This window comes from Maylandia zebra, linkage group LG5 (assembly GCF_041146795.1).
Source record: "Maylandia zebra isolate NMK-2024a linkage group LG5, Mzebra_GT3a, whole genome shotgun sequence".
In the NCBI taxonomy this organism is placed as follows: domain Eukaryota; kingdom Metazoa; phylum Chordata; class Actinopteri; order Cichliformes; family Cichlidae; genus Maylandia; species Maylandia zebra.
The window spans coordinates 20,384,837-20,403,612 of NC_135171.1; the positions used below are offsets into that span (position 1 = coordinate 20,384,837).

The 18,776-nt window shown below is 39.6% G+C and overlaps 1 protein-coding gene across 8 annotated transcripts in view; it reads right to left on the bottom strand.

Annotated features, from left to right (window-relative positions):
- Window positions 1-18,776, bottom strand: part of scn8ab (sodium channel, voltage gated, type VIII, alpha subunit b) — a 45,374-nt gene that overhangs the window by 6,005 nt on the left and 20,593 nt on the right. For 3 of the 8 annotated variants that reach the window (XM_004544927.5, XM_004544929.4, XM_004544928.5), the window contains 16 exons: window positions 16,400-16,756; window positions 14,988-15,120; window positions 14,445-14,683; window positions 13,451-13,624; window positions 12,881-13,237; window positions 11,163-11,336; window positions 10,739-11,035; window positions 9,429-9,546; window positions 9,129-9,283; window positions 8,438-8,611; window positions 3,692-3,814; window positions 1,592-1,876; window positions 1,459-1,512; window positions 1,229-1,366; window positions 903-1,007; window positions 530-800 (listed from right to left, as the gene is read on the bottom strand). In XM_004544927.5, the coding sequence (XP_004544984.1) occupies window positions 530-800; window positions 903-1,007; window positions 1,229-1,366; window positions 1,459-1,512; window positions 1,592-1,876; window positions 3,692-3,814; window positions 8,438-8,611; window positions 9,129-9,283; window positions 9,429-9,546; window positions 10,739-11,035; window positions 11,163-11,336; window positions 12,881-13,237; window positions 13,451-13,624; window positions 14,445-14,683; window positions 14,988-15,120; window positions 16,400-16,756 (3,154 nt within the window). The remainder of the gene's footprint in view (window positions 1-529; window positions 801-902; window positions 1,008-1,228; window positions 1,367-1,458; window positions 1,513-1,591; window positions 1,877-3,691; window positions 3,815-8,437; window positions 8,612-9,128; window positions 9,284-9,428; window positions 9,547-10,738; window positions 11,036-11,162; window positions 11,337-12,880; window positions 13,238-13,450; window positions 13,625-14,444; window positions 14,684-14,987; window positions 15,121-16,399; window positions 16,757-18,776) is intronic. The other 5 variants (XM_004544930.6, XM_012917489.4, XM_023152980.3 and 2 more) reach the window with 3 other exon arrangements.

The window sequence follows — 18,776 nt, forward strand, 5'->3', positions numbered from 1 at the left end:
TTGGCTTTAAATCTTTTAACGGCACAGTTGCCCACCATGCTGAGATAAGCCAAGCTTTTAGCTATTTTGTTGGTGCAAAAATAAAATTTTATCCCTGTCAAACTATGTTATATTTTCATAGATTCGATTAAAGAAATGGAACCAAATTATGGATTTTTGTGACAGGCTACTAGCAAGAAAGTGCTATTGCTCAACACCACTTTAAAAATTCCAAGAAAGTCTGGCTGCTTGAAAGCAAAATATAAAGAAAGATTTTAAATTTCACCTTCTGACAGGTTGCGCACATTAGTGCTACATATATTTTAATTCATATATATTACAACTGGTAGAAACACAAAGTTTGGTTTAGGCAAGAGAGCTGCCTGAACAGAGTTTGCAGGAGACCACACACAGGTTAGCTTAAAGTCTGGCTCATGTTTGAGCTGTGTGCATCTGCAGTACGTGAATGAAATTGGCTTATTTGAGCCATTTCCAGTAAAGCTGCTTTGACTTTTCCCCTCATGCATAAACAGCCTTTTTAAATACTTGCCCACAATTGAAAGGATGACCACAACCACATCGAAAATGTTCCAGCCATTGGTGAAGTAATAGTGACGTAGTGCGAAGAGCTTCAGTAAAAACTCGCCAGTGAAGACAACAATGAAGACAAAGTTGACCCAGTAAAGCACGTTCTCTGTCTCCTCCGACTGATTGTCTGTCTCCACCATCATAGTGACCATGTTGAGGCAGATGAGTATCATGATGGAGATGTCAAACACCTGCTGCGTCACAAAGTCAAACACCATGCCCTGGATTTTGTTCTGAGGAGAAAGCGAGAAGACAGAAGAGGGATGTTGGAGTGATTTTCTTAATGATTTTTAGAAATGTAACTTGCGTGGAGGAGAAGGGAGGAGAATATTTACCTGGGGCCTGGGGATTGGTTTCTGTGGTTTCTTGGACCCTAGTTTCTTCATTGCATTGTAATACTTCTTCTGCTCTTCTGTCATGAAGATATCCTGACCTCCAAAGTAAAGGGACAAAAAACAATTTGGTTACAATCTGCAAGACCACATTTTCCAGTGCAGGATCTACTTTAAAAAAAAGTCAAAGTCAGCGGTGTAGATTTTAATGACATTTTGGGACATACATCTGTCTTCTTGATTATAGTGTAATTGACTGTTTCATCTAACTCTGGTGAGAAAGTAAAAATGTGTATATTTTAGAGATAAATGAAGAAAAGCAATCTTATCTTTTTCTTTTGTTGATTGAAGTTATCAATGATGACACCAATGAAGAGGTTTAGGGTAAAGAATGAGCCAAAGATGATGAATATGACAAAGTAGATGTACATGTACAAGTTGTCCTCATAAATGGGCTGATCCTCCACCTACAAATTGCCATAAACAAAAAAACATATTAAAAAAACTGTAGGTCCTGCTGATGTGAAAGTCAGACTATTTGTAAACTGAAAAAGCTTACCTTTCTAGAATCTATTGCCGCATACATGATGTCCATCCAGCCTTTGAATGTTGCCTGCGATGGTGGCAGTCACAGTGTGAGAAAACAAAAAAATTGTACAAATGCGAAGTAGCAAAAAAAAAAAGTTTCTCACCACTTGTAGGAGTGCCAGGTATCCCGCGCCCACGTTGTCAAAATTGATCTTGACATTCTTCCATCTGACTTCAGTATAGTTGTCATTGATGAGTGCGAGGCACTCTGTTTTGTTGTTCACCTCATGCGGTAGAAAATACTCCTCAGCTGTCTCATTGAAACAATAGTAATACTTTCCAGCAAACAGATTGACACCCATGATGCTGAAGATGAGCCAGAAGATGAGACACACCAGCAACACATTCATGATTGAGGGAATTGCACCCACCAAGGCATTCACTACAACCTAAAAAGAACAGGGGGGTGGGGAGCAGACAAGAGTGTATGTTAGCAATCAAACACCACCTGCTTGTAGATGTTATAACATTTTGCACAGAAACACACACTTACATAGAAATGCACATTCTTTCCCTCCCTTAGAGACTCAAGTTGCGTTATGTGATTGCTTCGTAAAAATTCATGCCAATCACAATAACCTACAAGCGAGTATAACAACAGGGCACAATACAATGCACAACAAGTCAAAACAGTGTAGAACTCTGATTATTTCAACTTTGAACAGAGAGCCATGCTTAAAATAGTTTGTGTTATAGGTTTTGGTAATAAAGGGGATATTACAAATTTTATAAATCATCACTTTTGACTGTCAGCATTTAAATGACGTAGTACTGTTTTATGACAGCTTGGTATATTAAACTAAAACTCATTACAACTAGTTCTAAATCATTATAAAGTTATCCTTTTGTAGCTTCTAATCCACATTATCAGATTTTTTTGTATTGTGCCCCAGCATATTGTTATTCCCATCAAAAGTATATTGCATTCATACACACTCGTATACTATTTGTGTTCCAGTATGTCAAGAGAACATTTGTGTTAGCTGTGGCTGCTCAATGCAACAAATTAATTCAATCAATTAAGTAATGATTGCATGAACTGTTAATATAAAAGATAACTTTACTGTCCTGAATGATATACAGCTGTTAGAATTAGGAGGAAAACACAGGAATGTGCATTTCCAAACACCAAGCCATGAAAACAGAAAGCCAAATAAACCAAAACTATAGGCAAACATCAAATGTCAAAATTATTTGCGTTATTTTGTGTTCTGTCTAATGTTGTAATATAGAGACAATGCAGCTATGCGATAACTTAATATAACTGCAAAACGGTGATCGTGAAAATCATGGTGATGAAATTCACTGAGGAGTGATGAGCAAGGATGTCAGGGGAGGGGTTATGCAACCAGAAGTTTGTTGATCTTCCAGTGTGACAATGCCAAAGCCAAACTGTGATAATATCAGATAACAGGACACTTGAGCCAGAGCAAAAGCCAGAAGATGCTGAGCCTAGGCACGATAAAAATTTTTGTTGTTTTTTTTTTGCCCAGCAACAACCAGAGGCTGACGCAATCCATCACATGAAATAACCAGATTAAACCAGATTCTGTTTTGTTTGTTTATTAGTTAAAACTCTGGAGTTACATCACAACTATAGATGTAGAAACTGTGCACACACTTAAGGACAGACTTAACTGTGTGCACCTTGTAAATGAAGTATGCACAAAGATTGACTACTAATTTGGATATCTGTTCATTTGAGCTGGGGGCTCTGTAGCACTTAACAGACTGCATTTTGGGTCTGTGTCATAACCCTATTGCATGGCTCAGCTTGAATTTGTTTTGCCTGACAGTTCAAACCAACCTCTAGTTGTTCCTTCAGCTGGTACTAAACAGAGCTTTTATTGTAGCGTGCTGAATCACTCAAACAAAAAATTGGAGTGCAGTCTACTTTTTTAAATAAAGCATTGGACAGAGTTTAATTTTGTTAATATTTGGAGTCACTGCTAAATGCTTTAAAATAATGCTAAATTTATTATATATGAAATGAAACATGATTAATCAAATCAGATGTATGATGACCATCTGAGATGATCTGCGTCCATGCAAAAAGCTTCTCACTAATCCAAGGAGTCATCTTTAAAAAAAGAAAAGTCCCCTCAGAGATATTTAAAATCTATTCTGCCATCTCTAGCATGCGCTGATACTTCTTATTTATTCGGCATGCAAAAGGACCAGCTGCCTGGTATCTTGGGTCTTACCCTCATCCCTTCAAAACGTGACAGGGCCCTGAGGGGTCTCAAGGCCCTCAGTGTCCTGAGTGATTTAATCGGGCCTAGATCGGAGTAGCCCAACGCATTAGCTATAAGGGTGACTATAGACACCTACACAGATAGGGACAGAAGAGGGAAAGACAGAGGCAAAGGAAGAGAGGACCCACAAAGTTAGAGGGGAAATAGAGAGAAAGGTGGACTCTAAAGTGTAAGGATGGCTGAATGGTTATATACAGATATATATAAGTACATATATAGGTTATATATGTGTAAGTATATGTATCTATATAGCATAACGGTTAAACAGGAGTTATTACAATAAACAACGGTCAATAAAGCGTAGCCGGACTTCTTTTTTTCCTTTTCTTTTTTAAAAAAAATGTGTTTGCTTATGTTTGAGTTTGGTTTAGTTTGGCAAGCCAGTCTAGCGTGATAACCAGCTTAACAGCACAGTGAGCACACCTGGAAAGAAACTTGTGGTTGACACAGTGAGAGGAAGAGAAGAGAGTCAAACAAAGGGAAAAATTAGAGGAGAAATGAGTTCACAAACACTAAATCAATGTGACACAATAATATACACACAGTACACGATACAAAACAGTACAGTTTCCACATCAGAGGGCATTGTACTTAAAGAAGGGAGAGAAAACGCAGAAGCTGACGACAACTTTCAGGGTTAGAAGAGAGGAAAAGCCTGTGAAAGTAGGAGTCCCACCACAGCACATCAACCTTACCCTGGACCCCCAAACACCGACCCCTCAGTCCCTCTCGATAGCTGCACAACGTCTCTCTTAACTTAAAGAGAGACACAGTTATAGGAACCTGCTGTGAGAGAGAGGACAGGTCAGTGTTAGGACAGAGGGCTGCATTAAAAAAATCTGGATTAAGTTATCAGACTATATTGCGATGTCTTCATATTTCAGGGTTACGCAAAAAAAAAAAAAAATCCACCATGTAACTTGAATAATTGAACACTTTTGTCGTCCATCATGACCCATAGGACAGACCCCTTACTATAATTGTTGGGAAGAGAGGATCCAACTCACACATTTAGAAAATCTGTACTTAGCCTACATGAAAATTGTAAAAAAGTAAGGACAGTTTTGCTACCGACTGCTTGAGGTTTTCATTTAAAATCGTCACATATCCTTCTTTCTTCTTCATTCCTTCCACCTTGATGAGATTTCCAGTTCCAGATGGACTGAAGCATCCCCATAGCTTAATGCTCCCACCACCATGTTTCGCTGTAGGGATGGTGTCATTTTGGCTTGTATGCCTTCCCCTTCTTTCTCCAACTATAAGCAGCATATCTGTGGCTAAAAATCTCTACTTTCTTCTGATCTTCACCTTAGCTTGTTTCAGTCTGGTTTGCAGGTGTAGGGTTACCCTACCCCTCTGCAGTTGTCCTGGGCTCTGCAGACACATCTCTCACTAGTTTTCTTTCCACGCTCTTTGAAATCTTTCGCTTTCTGCCTCTGCCAGGCTTGTTCTGTACTGTGTTGCTCTATTTGAATTTCTCGATCACACTTCTTGCTCCAGTTCTTGACACTCAGGAACTCTGTGATAAACTTCCTGCTTTGTGAGCAGAAGCAATTCTTTTTCTCAAGTCTAAACTGATTTCTTTTGCTTTTGGCACAACACTTTCTAAAGTTATAGCTCAAACCTTTGATGAAGTTTTTACACTGTGTGTAAATTGGAAGATAACCCTTGATTTTGCAAGCTTCATTACAAAGTTAATGCGCATAAAAATCACTTGCTCATTAATGGGAAATGTTTGACAAAAATTGTCCTTATTTATATCTTTCATAGAGAAGACCTTACTTAACCAGACAATGCAAAACTGCTTAAAAGTCCAGATCTGAAAACAACTGATACTATTTGAAGCACTATAAATGCCAATATTTAACAAAGGAGGCTCTAACTGTGACGTTTCTAAGCACCTACAGAGACAAATAAAAGAAAGATGCTACACATTTGTAATATAGATATCTAAACCCTTTTTAAATGATTTGCTGACATATCATTTAAAGCGACAATATCATTTCTCAGTTTTAACATTTGGTTGTTTTATATTGATTGTTGTTATATACAGCCAAGTAACTGCATATTGTTTTGATTTACATTTAAAGGGCTTTCTATGGAAGTGAATTTATATCTCAGTCCTGTAGTGATATTAACATCTTCTGCATAACATTGTATTATAAGTCTCACAAATGTTGTGTATGCACTCACTGACCACTTCATTTGGTTCACCTGTTCAACTGCTCATTAACTAATCAGCCAACCACACGACAGCAGCTCAGCACATGTAAACATGGCCAAGATGACCTGCTCGATTTCAAACTGATTTAAATTACTTTGAACGCAGTGTGATTGTTGATGCCAGAACAGTTGGTCTGTGTGTTTCAAAAACTGCTGAGCTACTGGAATTTTCCCACATGACCATCTCCAGGGTTGACAGAGGATGGTCTGAAAAAGAAAAAAAATATCCACTGAGCGGCAGTTCTCTGGCTAAAAATGCCTTGTTGATGCCAGAGGTCAGGGGAGAATGGCCAGTCTGCTTTAAGCTGACAGGAAAGCATATTGACTCAAATAAACACTCTTTACAACAAAGGTACGCAGAAGAGCATCTCTGAATGCACAACACATCTACCTCTGAAGCAGATGTGCTTCAGCAGCACTGGGTGTGGTCTTCTGCACTCCTTTTAACTAAGAACAAGAATCTGAGGCTACAATTTGCACAGGCTCACCAAAACTGGACAACAGAAGAAAAATGCTGTGTGTTCTGATGAGTCTTGATTTCTGCTGCAACATTTGGATGGTAGGGTCAGATTTTGGCATAAACAACATGGGTTCATCCTGTCTCATCAATGGTTCACGGTGTTGCTGGTATAATGTGTGGGAGACATTTTCCTCTGGGGTCTTGTTGACCATGTTTATTTCTTTATGACCACAGTGACCATCTGCTGATGGCTCCTTCCAGTAGGAGAACATACCACTGGTTTCTGGTATCTTAACGATGAGGTCACTGAAATCAAATGACCTTCACAGTTAGCAGATTCAGTCCAGAGCACCTTCACACCTTTCTAGAAGGTGATGTGGAGATTCCAGTAAACCTGCAGCAACTGTGTGATGCAGTCATGTCGACTCGGCATGAACCAAAATCTCAGAGGAATGTTTCTGGCACCTTGTTGCATCTGTGCCACAAAGAATTAAAGGAGATCTGAAGATAAAAGGGGATTGAACATAATGCTAATTAAGAATAACTATTGAAGTGGCCGTGTGAAGACTCACACACTTATTCTTTGTCCTTCTTTTGTCCTTCTTGTGGGCAGCAGTGTCATTTGGTCAGTTTCTCCAAACTTTAACATCTTCTACTGCTATATTCAAATGATTCTTTGACCACCTGATCTTTTCAACATGATCACTGAAAGTTAGTGGCCAGATTCCAATCGTAATCTTGATAACTGAGGATGTTTGTTAAAAACAAAGGCAGATGTTTGTGAAGCAACCTGACTACTCCTATGTTCTTTGTTCTCAACAAACTATTGTGACGTTACATATTGTAAAAGACAATCAGACAGTAACTGAAAATACATGATATACACAAATAATCATAAAAAAATGCACACATATGGTATGTGTGCAGGGTAAACATACTTACAATTTCTGACCCCCATCAGGAATACAACATACAATACTACATTCCTATTAAACATAACTAAATGCTTGTTTATATGTATATGTCGAGGTTAACATAGACAGACTGGCACTTCACAATTAAGGGTGAAGATAAATTGGTGGTCAAAGGACAAATAAAATAAATGAATGACTTAGCACAACATAGGACATAATAAAAAAAACACACATATATACATATATATATATATATAGAAATCAATATTACGACAAGACAAAAAATATAAATTTATTGCTAAATATATAAAATTGAATTAAATTACACATTTTGAGGAAAAAATCATTTGGATTTGGAAAGGTCAATGTCAGGGACTGAAATGATCAACTAATTAAATAAACTGTCCATAAAATATCATTGAATGTATGCCATCACATTCAGTGATCAACCACTTTAATTCTCAAATTTCCAAATTATTCTTTTCCTCAAAAGTGGAATTGAACTCAGGACCTTCTTGCTGTGAGGCAACAGTGCTAACCACCGTGCCACCGTGCTGCCCACTAGCTATGACATCATTTTTTAAAATATAGATGCAGGAAAGAATTCACGTGAGAAACAGATCACACACAAATGAGAGAAAAGGATAAACCACATATGAATTACAGTAGCTGTCAAGAGAGGGAAACACTGAATGCCTCAGCAGGCCAGATTGAACATTCAGGACAGAGAGGCCATTGTGCTACTGAAACTAAGCAAAATCTCCAGGCTTCATGACAGAAGCATGGAGCAATGTGCAGATGCGTTTCTGTGGTCCCTGGTGTTTGTAGACACTGCTGACTAGATAAAGAGGTCTGTGACTCAGCAGTGCAGGAACTGTTATCTCTCTAGTTTTTGGCTGAAGCAATAAAACCATGTTTTTTGAGACATTCGCCCATTTGGTAGAAACAAAAAACAAACATACGTGTTTCCCCAATAGAGCATCTTTTCTGTGTGACAAATGACTCACTGACTTTAAACTCTCAAATCTGTAGATGTTGCAATCTTAAACTATCATCATGTGGCCAGTATGTAACCAAGCCACATACAAATGTACTTACATCAACAATGAAGAAGTCCAACCAGCACCAGGCATTTGTAAAGTACTTGACAAAGCCATAAGCCACCCATTTCAGCAACATCTCCAGGATGAAGATGTAGGTGAAAACACGATCCGCATACTCCAGGATGATACGGACTGTCTTCCTCTGTTCTATGTACACGTCCTCAAAGGCCTGAAGAGCAGAACAGAAACATCACACAGACAATATGCATGGCATGAAACAACCAGTGTTATTATCAGTATGAAGGTCTTTTCACTCTTCTAAATCACCTGGGTTAGAATTTGCTGGATGACATGCTGTGTTCATTTGTTGTTGACAATAAGTTGTTTACACCATGCAGAAAAATAACTGATAAACATAACCCTATCAGACTAGGGTCATGGTTCCCTTCATTCCCTGTTTCCATTATTCCACATATAAGTGTTTGTCTTTACCTCCCACCTGGATAAAGCTGCAAGCCTAAGCTAGAAACTCCTGGTTGAAAGCTTGGTGCATTACAGCACTTTGCTGTCCATTATCGGCAATAATATCAAGAGCAGTTGCAGAAGAAAAGCAGAAGATGATGCTTGCTCACATCCTCAGAACTAAGTGTGTGTGTGTGTGTGTGTGTGTGTGTGTGTGTGTGTGTGTGTGTGTGTGTGTGTGTGTGTGTGTGTGTGTGTGTGTGTGTGTGTGTGTGTGTTCTTACCAGGGCCCCACTGCTGAGCAGGATCATGAAGATGATCAGGGTTTCAAACCAGTTGTGTTCCACTATCAGGTAGCAGGTCTTCCTCAGGAACCACCAGTATTTCCCCCACCCGTGAGTAATGGGAACATCACAGCACTTATATTTGGCCACACACTCTGCATGCCAAATGAAAACACGACTGTTGATATACATCATGGATTGAACTGTGAATGAGCTGTCATTAACACAGTACACCGATAACATATTGTGTGGGCTTGTTGTTATTACTAACCAAAAAGTTAAAAATTAATCACCACTTACCATCTGTCCAGCAGGCTTCTGGGTCAAGATACTCCTCCACAACCTCCACCACTGCCACCTCCTCCACATCAGGCTTGATGTCTATTGTGCTGCCCTCAGACGAGCTGGTGTCATCCAGCTAGGACAAAGAGATCAGTTCAACCTCTTATTTTCTCTCTGAATGTTATAGGTTCAGCAGTGAGATGCTGAAAGCGTACAATATGTATAAGGCACAGTGCCAGTGAAGCCATTACATTAATGCATCCTTTGGGTTTATATGCATGACATGATTTATAAATGGTTACAGCCATGTAGCGCAGTTATTAAAAGTCATGTTAGTCACTAGAGATAATCAGTAATTCTTTGAATTGTTAATAATAGTCATTATACGGTGGCCCTGAGAGGTCAAATGCATTGAAAACACCAGCAAACAGCAAACACTCAAAACAGAACCTAAGTAGAAAAAAAACAAAACCTCACAAAACACAATGGAGGGATTGCACTGGCACACATTTGAAAGAATCGGGGGATTTATCTGTGTTGTGAGGGAAAAGAGGATGTAAGGTAATGTGTGTTTTAATCGCACGATTCATTTAATACTTTAGATACACGTTTGATATTAGTCGTTTACTGTTAACTCGACAAAAACACTCACAAACACTCAGGACAGTTCAGTTCACTGAAGAGTGAATGCACATCAACATTCACCCCTTCTTCCCCTGTTTCCACCATTTTTTTAAAATTCTTTTTACAAAATAGCCATCATGCTTTTCTGACTGGCTTTCGCGCTGCAGCGTGCCCTCTGGCCAGCTGCAGCGCTGGGTAGATTTTTGTGGTTGAGGAAGCTCAGTAGAATATAAACCTGATGCAGGTACAGTAGTGATTCAGCTGCATTATCTCCTTTCTTCCTACAACAAACTAGGTCAAGGTGACCCACCCATCAGACTTCTCCACACACTTTGGGTCTGGCTATCCTTCTCCTCCATTTATACTGTACAGTAGACTGTGACTCTGCTTCTCTGTCATCTCACCAGGGCAGTCTGTTGTCTGCCTGCTGTTCTTGGCTGTCTGCAGGGTCAGCACTCAGGCTCAGTGTTACAGCGCTCCTGTCTAAATGGATGTTCTTAAATGTCAGTTAAACTAAGTCTCTCCAGTGTGGCAACTCAGATGAGTTCCACTTACTGCATATTGCACGATATACTCAACTTTATTCTGTTTACTGCACTATTGCATTGCTTCCTACCATGTTATATTTAGCAACCTCATCACCTCTGACATCAAAACAATAATTTACTAAAACTACCTGCAAAGCAAGGGCAGATGATACTCACATCTTTGCTGTTTTCCACATCGGATTCACTGCTGAAATCTTCAGTATTAAGGTTTTCAAAGTCAGACTCGCCAACAGCGATTGGAACGCAGACAGTGAGGTTTGGGTTGTGGATGAAGGACATGTAGTCGTCATCAATCATGTACTTTCCCACGCTGCTCCCAATTCCGCTGGTGGTCCCATTGCCATTTTTAGCATAGTCCAGTCCTCGATTGATATCCACTGTGTGATTTGCAATGCAGTTGAGCTTCTTCTCATACATTTCATCCAAAGGCTTCTGTTCGTCTTCGACAGGCTGCTTGTCATAGTGATAAAACAACCAATGAAAAATCGCTATTACAAAACAAACTGCCATCAAATAGGAGTCTGACACAAAACAATGTTATTTAAACAAGGAGGTGTATAAATGTTAAATTATATGGTACCTTCTTTAGCATTGTGGCTACAAAAACCCGCATGTTTGCCTTGAACCAGGCAATCCCCAGCTTAATGCGAGCAACCGCGAGCTGGAGGTTGTTGGGCTCACCATCATCATCGGTGGCAGCAAGGTTGTCTGCACTGAATGAGCTCAGCAGCAGGGCCAGAAACAGGTTCAGCACCTCAAAGGGAAAATAGACAGAAGCTCTCATTTTAGCACTCACAATATACAGCGCTGGAAAAAAACATTTGCCACCTTTGGATTTCTCTTTTTTTTTTGCATATTTTTCACACGTGTTTCTGATCATCATAGAAATTTCAATTTAAAAAAACCCCAGAGTAAACACAAAATGCATTTTTTAAATAAAAACTGATTTTATTTAAGGAAAAAGTTGATGTGAAAAAGCTATTGCCACCTAAGGCTAACAACTGATTGTACCGTAGTTGGTGGTAAGAACTGCAATGGAGCATTTGTGACTGACAATGAGGCTTTCACATTTCACATCTTTTCTTTAAATTTAGCCAGACTGGAGGGTTTCTGAAAATCCTGTTAAACCAGCCTGTTTAAGATCGTGCTAAGGCATCACAATGAGATTTAACTCCTGACTTTGACTAGGCACTCCAAAATGAGGTGGACTTTCTGGTGTGCTTTGGATAATTGTCTTGCTTCTTAAGTGTACTTGTACTTGATGGCACAAGCTGATAGGCAGACATTCTCCGTCAGGATTTTCTCGAAGAAAACAGAATTCATGGTTCCATCACTTACGGAAAATCACCATGAAGCAGCAAAACAGTCCCAAACCATCACACTACCGCCACCATGTTTGACTGTTGGTATGATGTTCTTTTTATGAAATATTGTGTCAGTTTTACATCAGATGGAACAGCACTTGAACCTTCCGAAAAGTTCAGGTTTTGTCTCATCGGCCGCAGAATATTTTTCCAAAAGTCTTTGGGATCATCAAGATGTTTTTAGGCAAATTTGAGACGAGAATTTGAGGTTCATTTTGGTCAGCAGTGGTTTTCTCCTTGGAACTGTGTCAATGCAATTTTTGCCCAGTGTGTTTCTTATTGTTGATCATGAACTCTGACCTTAACTGAGACAACTGAGGTCTGCAGTTCTTTAGATATTGTTCTGGGTTCTTCTGTGACGTCCTGGATGACTCCTGGGAAAGTTCACCACTGTTCCAAGTTGTCTCTGTTTATGGATAATGTCTCTCGCTGTGGTCAACTGGAGTTCCCAAAGCCTTAGAAATGGCTTTGTAACACTTTCCTGACTGATAGATGTCAGTGACTTTGTTTCTCAGCTATTTCTTTAGACTGCGGCATGATGTGTTGCTTTCTGAGATCTTTTAGCCTACTTCACTTTGTCAGACAACTTCTATTTAAGTGATTTCTTGATTTAACTGGTCTGGGTTGGCTGTAACTCAGCTTTCCAAAAACTGTGTTTTGACAAGGAGAGTAATTACTTTTTTAGACAAGGGGCAGGTAGGTTTGGATATTATTTTCTTTAATAAATGAAATCATCATAAAAACACCATTTTGTATATACTATCTTTGTCTAATATTGTTAGATAATCTGAAAATTGTAAGTGTGACAAATATGCAAAAAACAAAGAAATCATGAAAACTGCAAATACTTTTTCACAGCAATGTATCTATTAAACTTCAATGGATTACTATAATTCAGGAGCCTGTACACTATGTAATGTCTGTCTTTGCTTACCACTAGGTTACCAATCACCATGACCATCATGAAGACCGTTAGACACATTGTCTGTCCTGCCACCTCCATACAGTCCCACATGGTCTCAATCCATTCCCCACACAACACTCTGAACACAATTAGGAAGGAGTGGAAGAAGTCGTGCATGTGCCAGCGTGGCAGCTCGCAGCTTTCTGCAATCTTACACACACAGTCCTTGTAGCTTTTGCCAAATAGCTGCATTCCCACCACGGCAAAGATGAAGACAATGATGGCCAACACCAGGGTTAGATTACCCAGAGCTCCCACTGAGTTGCCAATGATCTTGATCAGCATGTTGAGTGTTGGCCATGATTTGGCCAATTTAAACACTCTCAACTACAAGAGAAGCACAAAACAAACGAACAGGGTTAATTATAGTTTTTCATATCTACAAAACACAACCTGATGTAATATCTACAGAAGCCAGGCTTAACGTCAGCCTTGATCTGATGATCAGTAAGAAAGAAAGCTGCACAAATTTTACCTGATACTAGCTTGTATATTAAGGCCACAAAAGGTCAAATCAAATGTCTCTTATTTTCCACGTACCAATCGGAAAGACCTGAGCACTGACAGGCCTTCCACATCAGCCAGTCCCAGCTCGACTAAACTCAGAGTCACAATGAAGCCATCGAAGCAGTTCCAGCCTTCCTGGAAGTAATAGTAGGGATCCATGGCAATTAGCTTGGCAAACATCTCCCCAGCAAAGATGCCAGTGAAAACCTAAAGACCCACACAGAGAAAAACATGAAGAATATGTTAATATGTTTCCTCGGGAAACAGGATAAAGAGGCATGCTTAGATTGCATTTGAAGCATTTCTTGTTAAAAAATTAACAAGGATATGTTTCAGCAGAATTCGTAATTAACTATATTACTCGTTGCTTTGTATTGTCCTTCTGCTATGTCCTGTTAGTGCTGCAGAGAACACCCAGTGATTCACACTGCACCATCCATCATACTGCGCAGATTCCTCTGAGTTCAGTTCCTGGACTGCATGCCAATGCCTATGACCTCATTTCCTGTCTTAATATCTGACACTGTGCCAGTATTTCTGCCCTCAGACAGCTGTGCGACAGTGATATCTGGTAGCACAGACAGAGTACAGACAAACCAGAATGCCTGCGACAGATCTTGTTATATACTTGGTCAAATCAGTGTTGAACAGGCTTATGTCTGTATGGAAGCAGCTGAGAGCAAGTTAAGGGTTCAGCAGACTTGAAGGAAGCAAGATGCAACGGATGAAGAGTGAGTGGACGTAATAAAAGTTTGGCAGGCAAGCCTAGTTGGCTACATTAAAATGGTACTAAATCTTTAATGAGACCCCATCAGATTCCTGTATACGGTATGTGTATATATTCTTAAGTGCACATATCAAATGAAGCTTTGATGAGTTGGCTTGAGGTAATTGAGGCACACAATACACCTACGACATTTCTGTACCTCCTGAGAGACATACTGAGCATGCAGTCATAAAACAACAACAAAAAGGAATGGAAACAGTAAGAAAAAAGACTAAATAAAGACTGACTGCAGCTTCTTACCAGGTTTCCAACAGACAGGACTTCTTCAAAATGTGGAGTCATTGGGTAGTGCTCCATGGCCATGAAAAGGGTGTTGAGAACAATACAGATGGTGATGGCCAGGTCAACAAAGGGGTCCATGACAATCAAGTAGACTATGTGCTTGAGTTTTAGCCACATGGGACAGCATTCCCAGATGAGAAAGACGTTAGCAAACTTGTACCAGCAGGGAGGACACTTTCTTTGAGACTCCTCCAATTCTGCACAAAGAGATGGAAGAAAAGGGGGGACGTGAAATGTTTAACATTTAGTTATTTAAGTGACATTATGTGCTGTAACATCTAGACTCCTGAACACCTCACTTATGTGATAATTACATGCAACTTATGGGCATATACTAACAAGTTGCAACAACAGCTGTCACTTAGTTGATACCGAGGAAAACTGATGTTGTTTTTACTTGTGCATTTTCATGTCCTCAACGTATTTTAGCACTAAGAGCTAATCTGACAATTAACGGCACAGGATTAGAAAGAACAAGAGAAACATATAAACTCTCTGTACCCTCTATCAGAGTGTTGGTGACTACACTCATTTGACTGTTGGCACGGTCCTTCCCTTTGAAGGAGGAGTTGAGCTGATCCACAGACACCATGAGAGAGCCAGAGTGCTTCTTCTTAATCTCAACGTCTGTAGTCTGTACTCAGAGAAAGACATGATGTCACGGTCATTACATGAATCTAAACAGACATTCAACCTTGTGCTCCACAGCTATCTAAATTCAATTCAATTCAATTTTATTTATATAGCGCCAAATTACAACAGCAGTTGCCACAAGATGCAACTTGATCCATCTAAATCATGAAAGAGATCTGAGGTCTGCTCACAAGGCAAAAGAACTGTCGCTTTAGTATCAAATAATGTACTGATATTCTACATTTTCCAGAAAATATAATCAAATACATTTCAAGTTCTTACTGTAAATTCTCAAATAGGTGCCTTAAATTAGCACAACCAGGTAAAGAACCAGGGTTTATTTAAAACCTTTTTTTGAAAGAGGGCTCAATTTCAATTCCTCTTTTTTCCATTATGATTTAATCTGATTTGAGGTATTTTTACTTTTGAGAATTTAAGGTAGCACATTCTAATTTTGCCATCATTTAATGTGCATGACAAAAATACAATCCCTAAGAAACAGTAAAATGCATGCAGTGGCATGCATGTCAACAAGAGAGTGGAAGACATCAAGACATCATTTAGTGACACATCATGCTAAACTTTAGAGAAGGTAAAAAGCAGGTAGATTGGTTGACAATAAAAGAGGGTTCAACCATGCTAGCTAGAATGACAAGAGACATTTATTATAGGAAAAAAAAGTTTTCATATTTGTCGTTGCATCATCCATTTCTCAGAAGCAGAGGATAAATGAGGGCAAGGAGGAAAGAGAAGGCAGCAGAGGGAAAGTGAGGCTGAAAGGAAGAAGAAGAAAAAAGAACTCCAGATAAGAACAGTGATAGAAAATAGTATGTGTCCAGATGTACAAAGCCCTCAAGAATGAGGAAGTAGAAGTAAAGAATGAAAAGAATTTCATATAATAATGATTTTTTTCTCAGTGATTGAACTGTTAGGGCAACTCGAAAGGGCTGATCTCATTACGCATTACTGTTAGTGAAGTAATGGTGATGATTCTGGCAAGGGAGTGAGTTTGCGGATGTTCTTTCAACTGGTTAGTGACTTCTAGTGCTGCTAAAAAAAGAAGTGAAAAGGCATTAGATCAGGCTGGAAGTCTAAGAGTCAGTGTATGGTGAAAAAATAAAACAGATTCTGTGTACTCAGGGAGTGGAAAAAAGGAGATACTGGGTTTAGGGAAAAGAGGAACAAGAGGCAGGGGAAGAGGTTGTGAAGGAGAAGCTGCAGAAACCCGGGCCACCAACATCATGCCTAAACTGTATTAGGTGTCCCATGGACGTCCTTACACTGTCATCAGTGGCTGCCTTATCTATTTTCACCTCAGGCAGAAGCCGTCTGCCGGGCCCAGGGCCGATGAGAGACACCACGCCATTGCAGTCCACTGTGCTGTTCCTCTTCCCTCCAGGGTGGGGTGCCAGCGGATGGATGCGTGATGAGCCCTGGCTGTTGCCACTGTAGCTGTTGCGACGGTAAGGTATAAACAGGGATCCTCTACGGTCTTCGCTCTCCTCTACTGTACTGTGCTCGTCGTCTGCAAATTCATTCTCTGAGCCCATGTCCTTGGAACGGCCTTTGAAGCTGAAGATGCTGCTGCGGCTGTTGTGGCGCGACATGAAGGGTGAGCCTGGGATGCTGAGTAGTGACTGAAAGAGGAGAGATAAATGAGGACAGGGAGAATTAAGGAGTTATTTAAAACAGCAGGAGTTAGTTGATGTGTACAGGTGGGGTATATAAAACAAGAATAAATCAGAGGAAGGGAACTAAAAAGAAATGAGAAACAGGCAGTAGGCACAAAATATAACCATAATATATTTAAAACATGTTATATTGCTTTTCAAGAAGAACTGCATTGCTCCAAAAAAATAACATTACAGTGTGTAAAATCTCACCACTCAGTAGCAGGAGATTGATGACTGCGGCACAGTGTAAGTTGTTAAGCTCTGCTGTTTTTGCCGCTGTTAGCTGTCGTTAGCCTCTGTTAGCCACTGTTATTGTAACTTTCCTTGAAGTGGAATCCTTGTTAGATTCAGACACTTATTGAATAAACTAGTAAAACGTGAGAATGTAATTGAATTGTTTATCAATGAGAAAGTGTGATTTTTAGGATCCTTGAGTCTAACATTAGCAGGCATAATGTTAGCTCAGAACTAGCTGCTCTTGTTATTTAGCCATCTCGTCAGCTGTATGGAACTTGGAGGGTTATATGTTTAATCTGCTGACAATAAGAATAAGACGATAACATTTTACCTAGATGCTGGTCCCATTTTTTTCTATTCAGTTCAATTTTATTTATAGTGCACCAAATCACAACGACAGTAGCCTCAAGACGCCTTCTATTGTAAAGTAAACCCTGCATCACATTTCCGCCTCTTTGGTGAAGGGGATCACTTCTCAGATGATAAACATAGAAATGATCCTTCATATCTTGAGGCTGTAGACACATATTAAATTTTTCTGCACCACGCCACATATGTGGCAAATAGGCAAAACAGTGATGTTCATCTCGGTCCATTTTTTTCCTACTAAAAAAATACATTTAAAAAAAACGATTATCTGTATCTTAAAAGTCACACTTAAATGACACATTAGATCTTAATAAGTGAAGTATTAATGTTGAAAATCTTCAGCATTGTGGTGTTCATTGAGAAAAAACTACGTAACAATGTTTAACGAAAGAAAAGCTCACTGCAAGCTTTTGGGTTATTTTGATTATTATTTTGTTCTATCCTGTCTGCAACTGCAATGCAGGGAAAGATAAAGTAATACAAATACGTACAAGCACAAATAAAGTACAGAGGACTGGCCAACAAATGTAGACAAAGTAGTAAGAAACCAAAGTCTCAAAAGGTCCTGCAATGAGTGAAAGAAGAGTAGGAAAACTGCCTGTATGACAACTGAAGTGGCAGGAAGAGTCCCAAGAGGGCTGTGGCTCAAGAGAGGCTGATACAGCTGATACCACAACGAGGTCACTGCTTAAACCACCAAGTGCAGGAAGAAGCTGAATCATCACATCCACCCAAGCTCTGGATGAGCACACATGCTCTTCTTGGATCCCCATACAAATCCTGGCCACTGCAATTCCTTAAATGGCCACAAGAGACTGGCTACAAAAGTAACTCAATCCCCCTATACCCACATGTTAAAATGTCCAACTTTATAGCAAAAATAAAAAATTTTTTACACAACTCACCCATTTTAATTTTAAGGCTTAAAGTTATACATTATTATAGGAATGGCTGTTTTGAATGACAGATAGATTTTACTAGGTGTAAGTGCAAGTAATTGTAGTCAATAAACTTAACATGTGGGGGCTCTGTTGGTGCCTTTTGCATCTGGGTAGCTGTGATTCAAGAGTACGAACAGGTACAGTGACTCATCCAACAGATCCCAGCTCCTTCGGTCTGTATGTTAAAGTGATGTAGCCATGGTTGTGTGTGTGTGTGTGTGTGTGTGTGTGTGTGTGTGTGTGTGTGTGTGTGTGTGTGTGTGTGTGTGTGTGTGTGTGTGTGTGTGTGACAGCCCAGATTTTTGGGCTGCTCATCCAGGAAACAATAAAAAGGATTACAAAGTTTAACAGATAAGCAGGTAGTTAACTCGCAAGTTTCCTTCTAAAGATGATATACCATGTTCTAAAAAACAAAAACGTACTGCTCTCCTATCAGT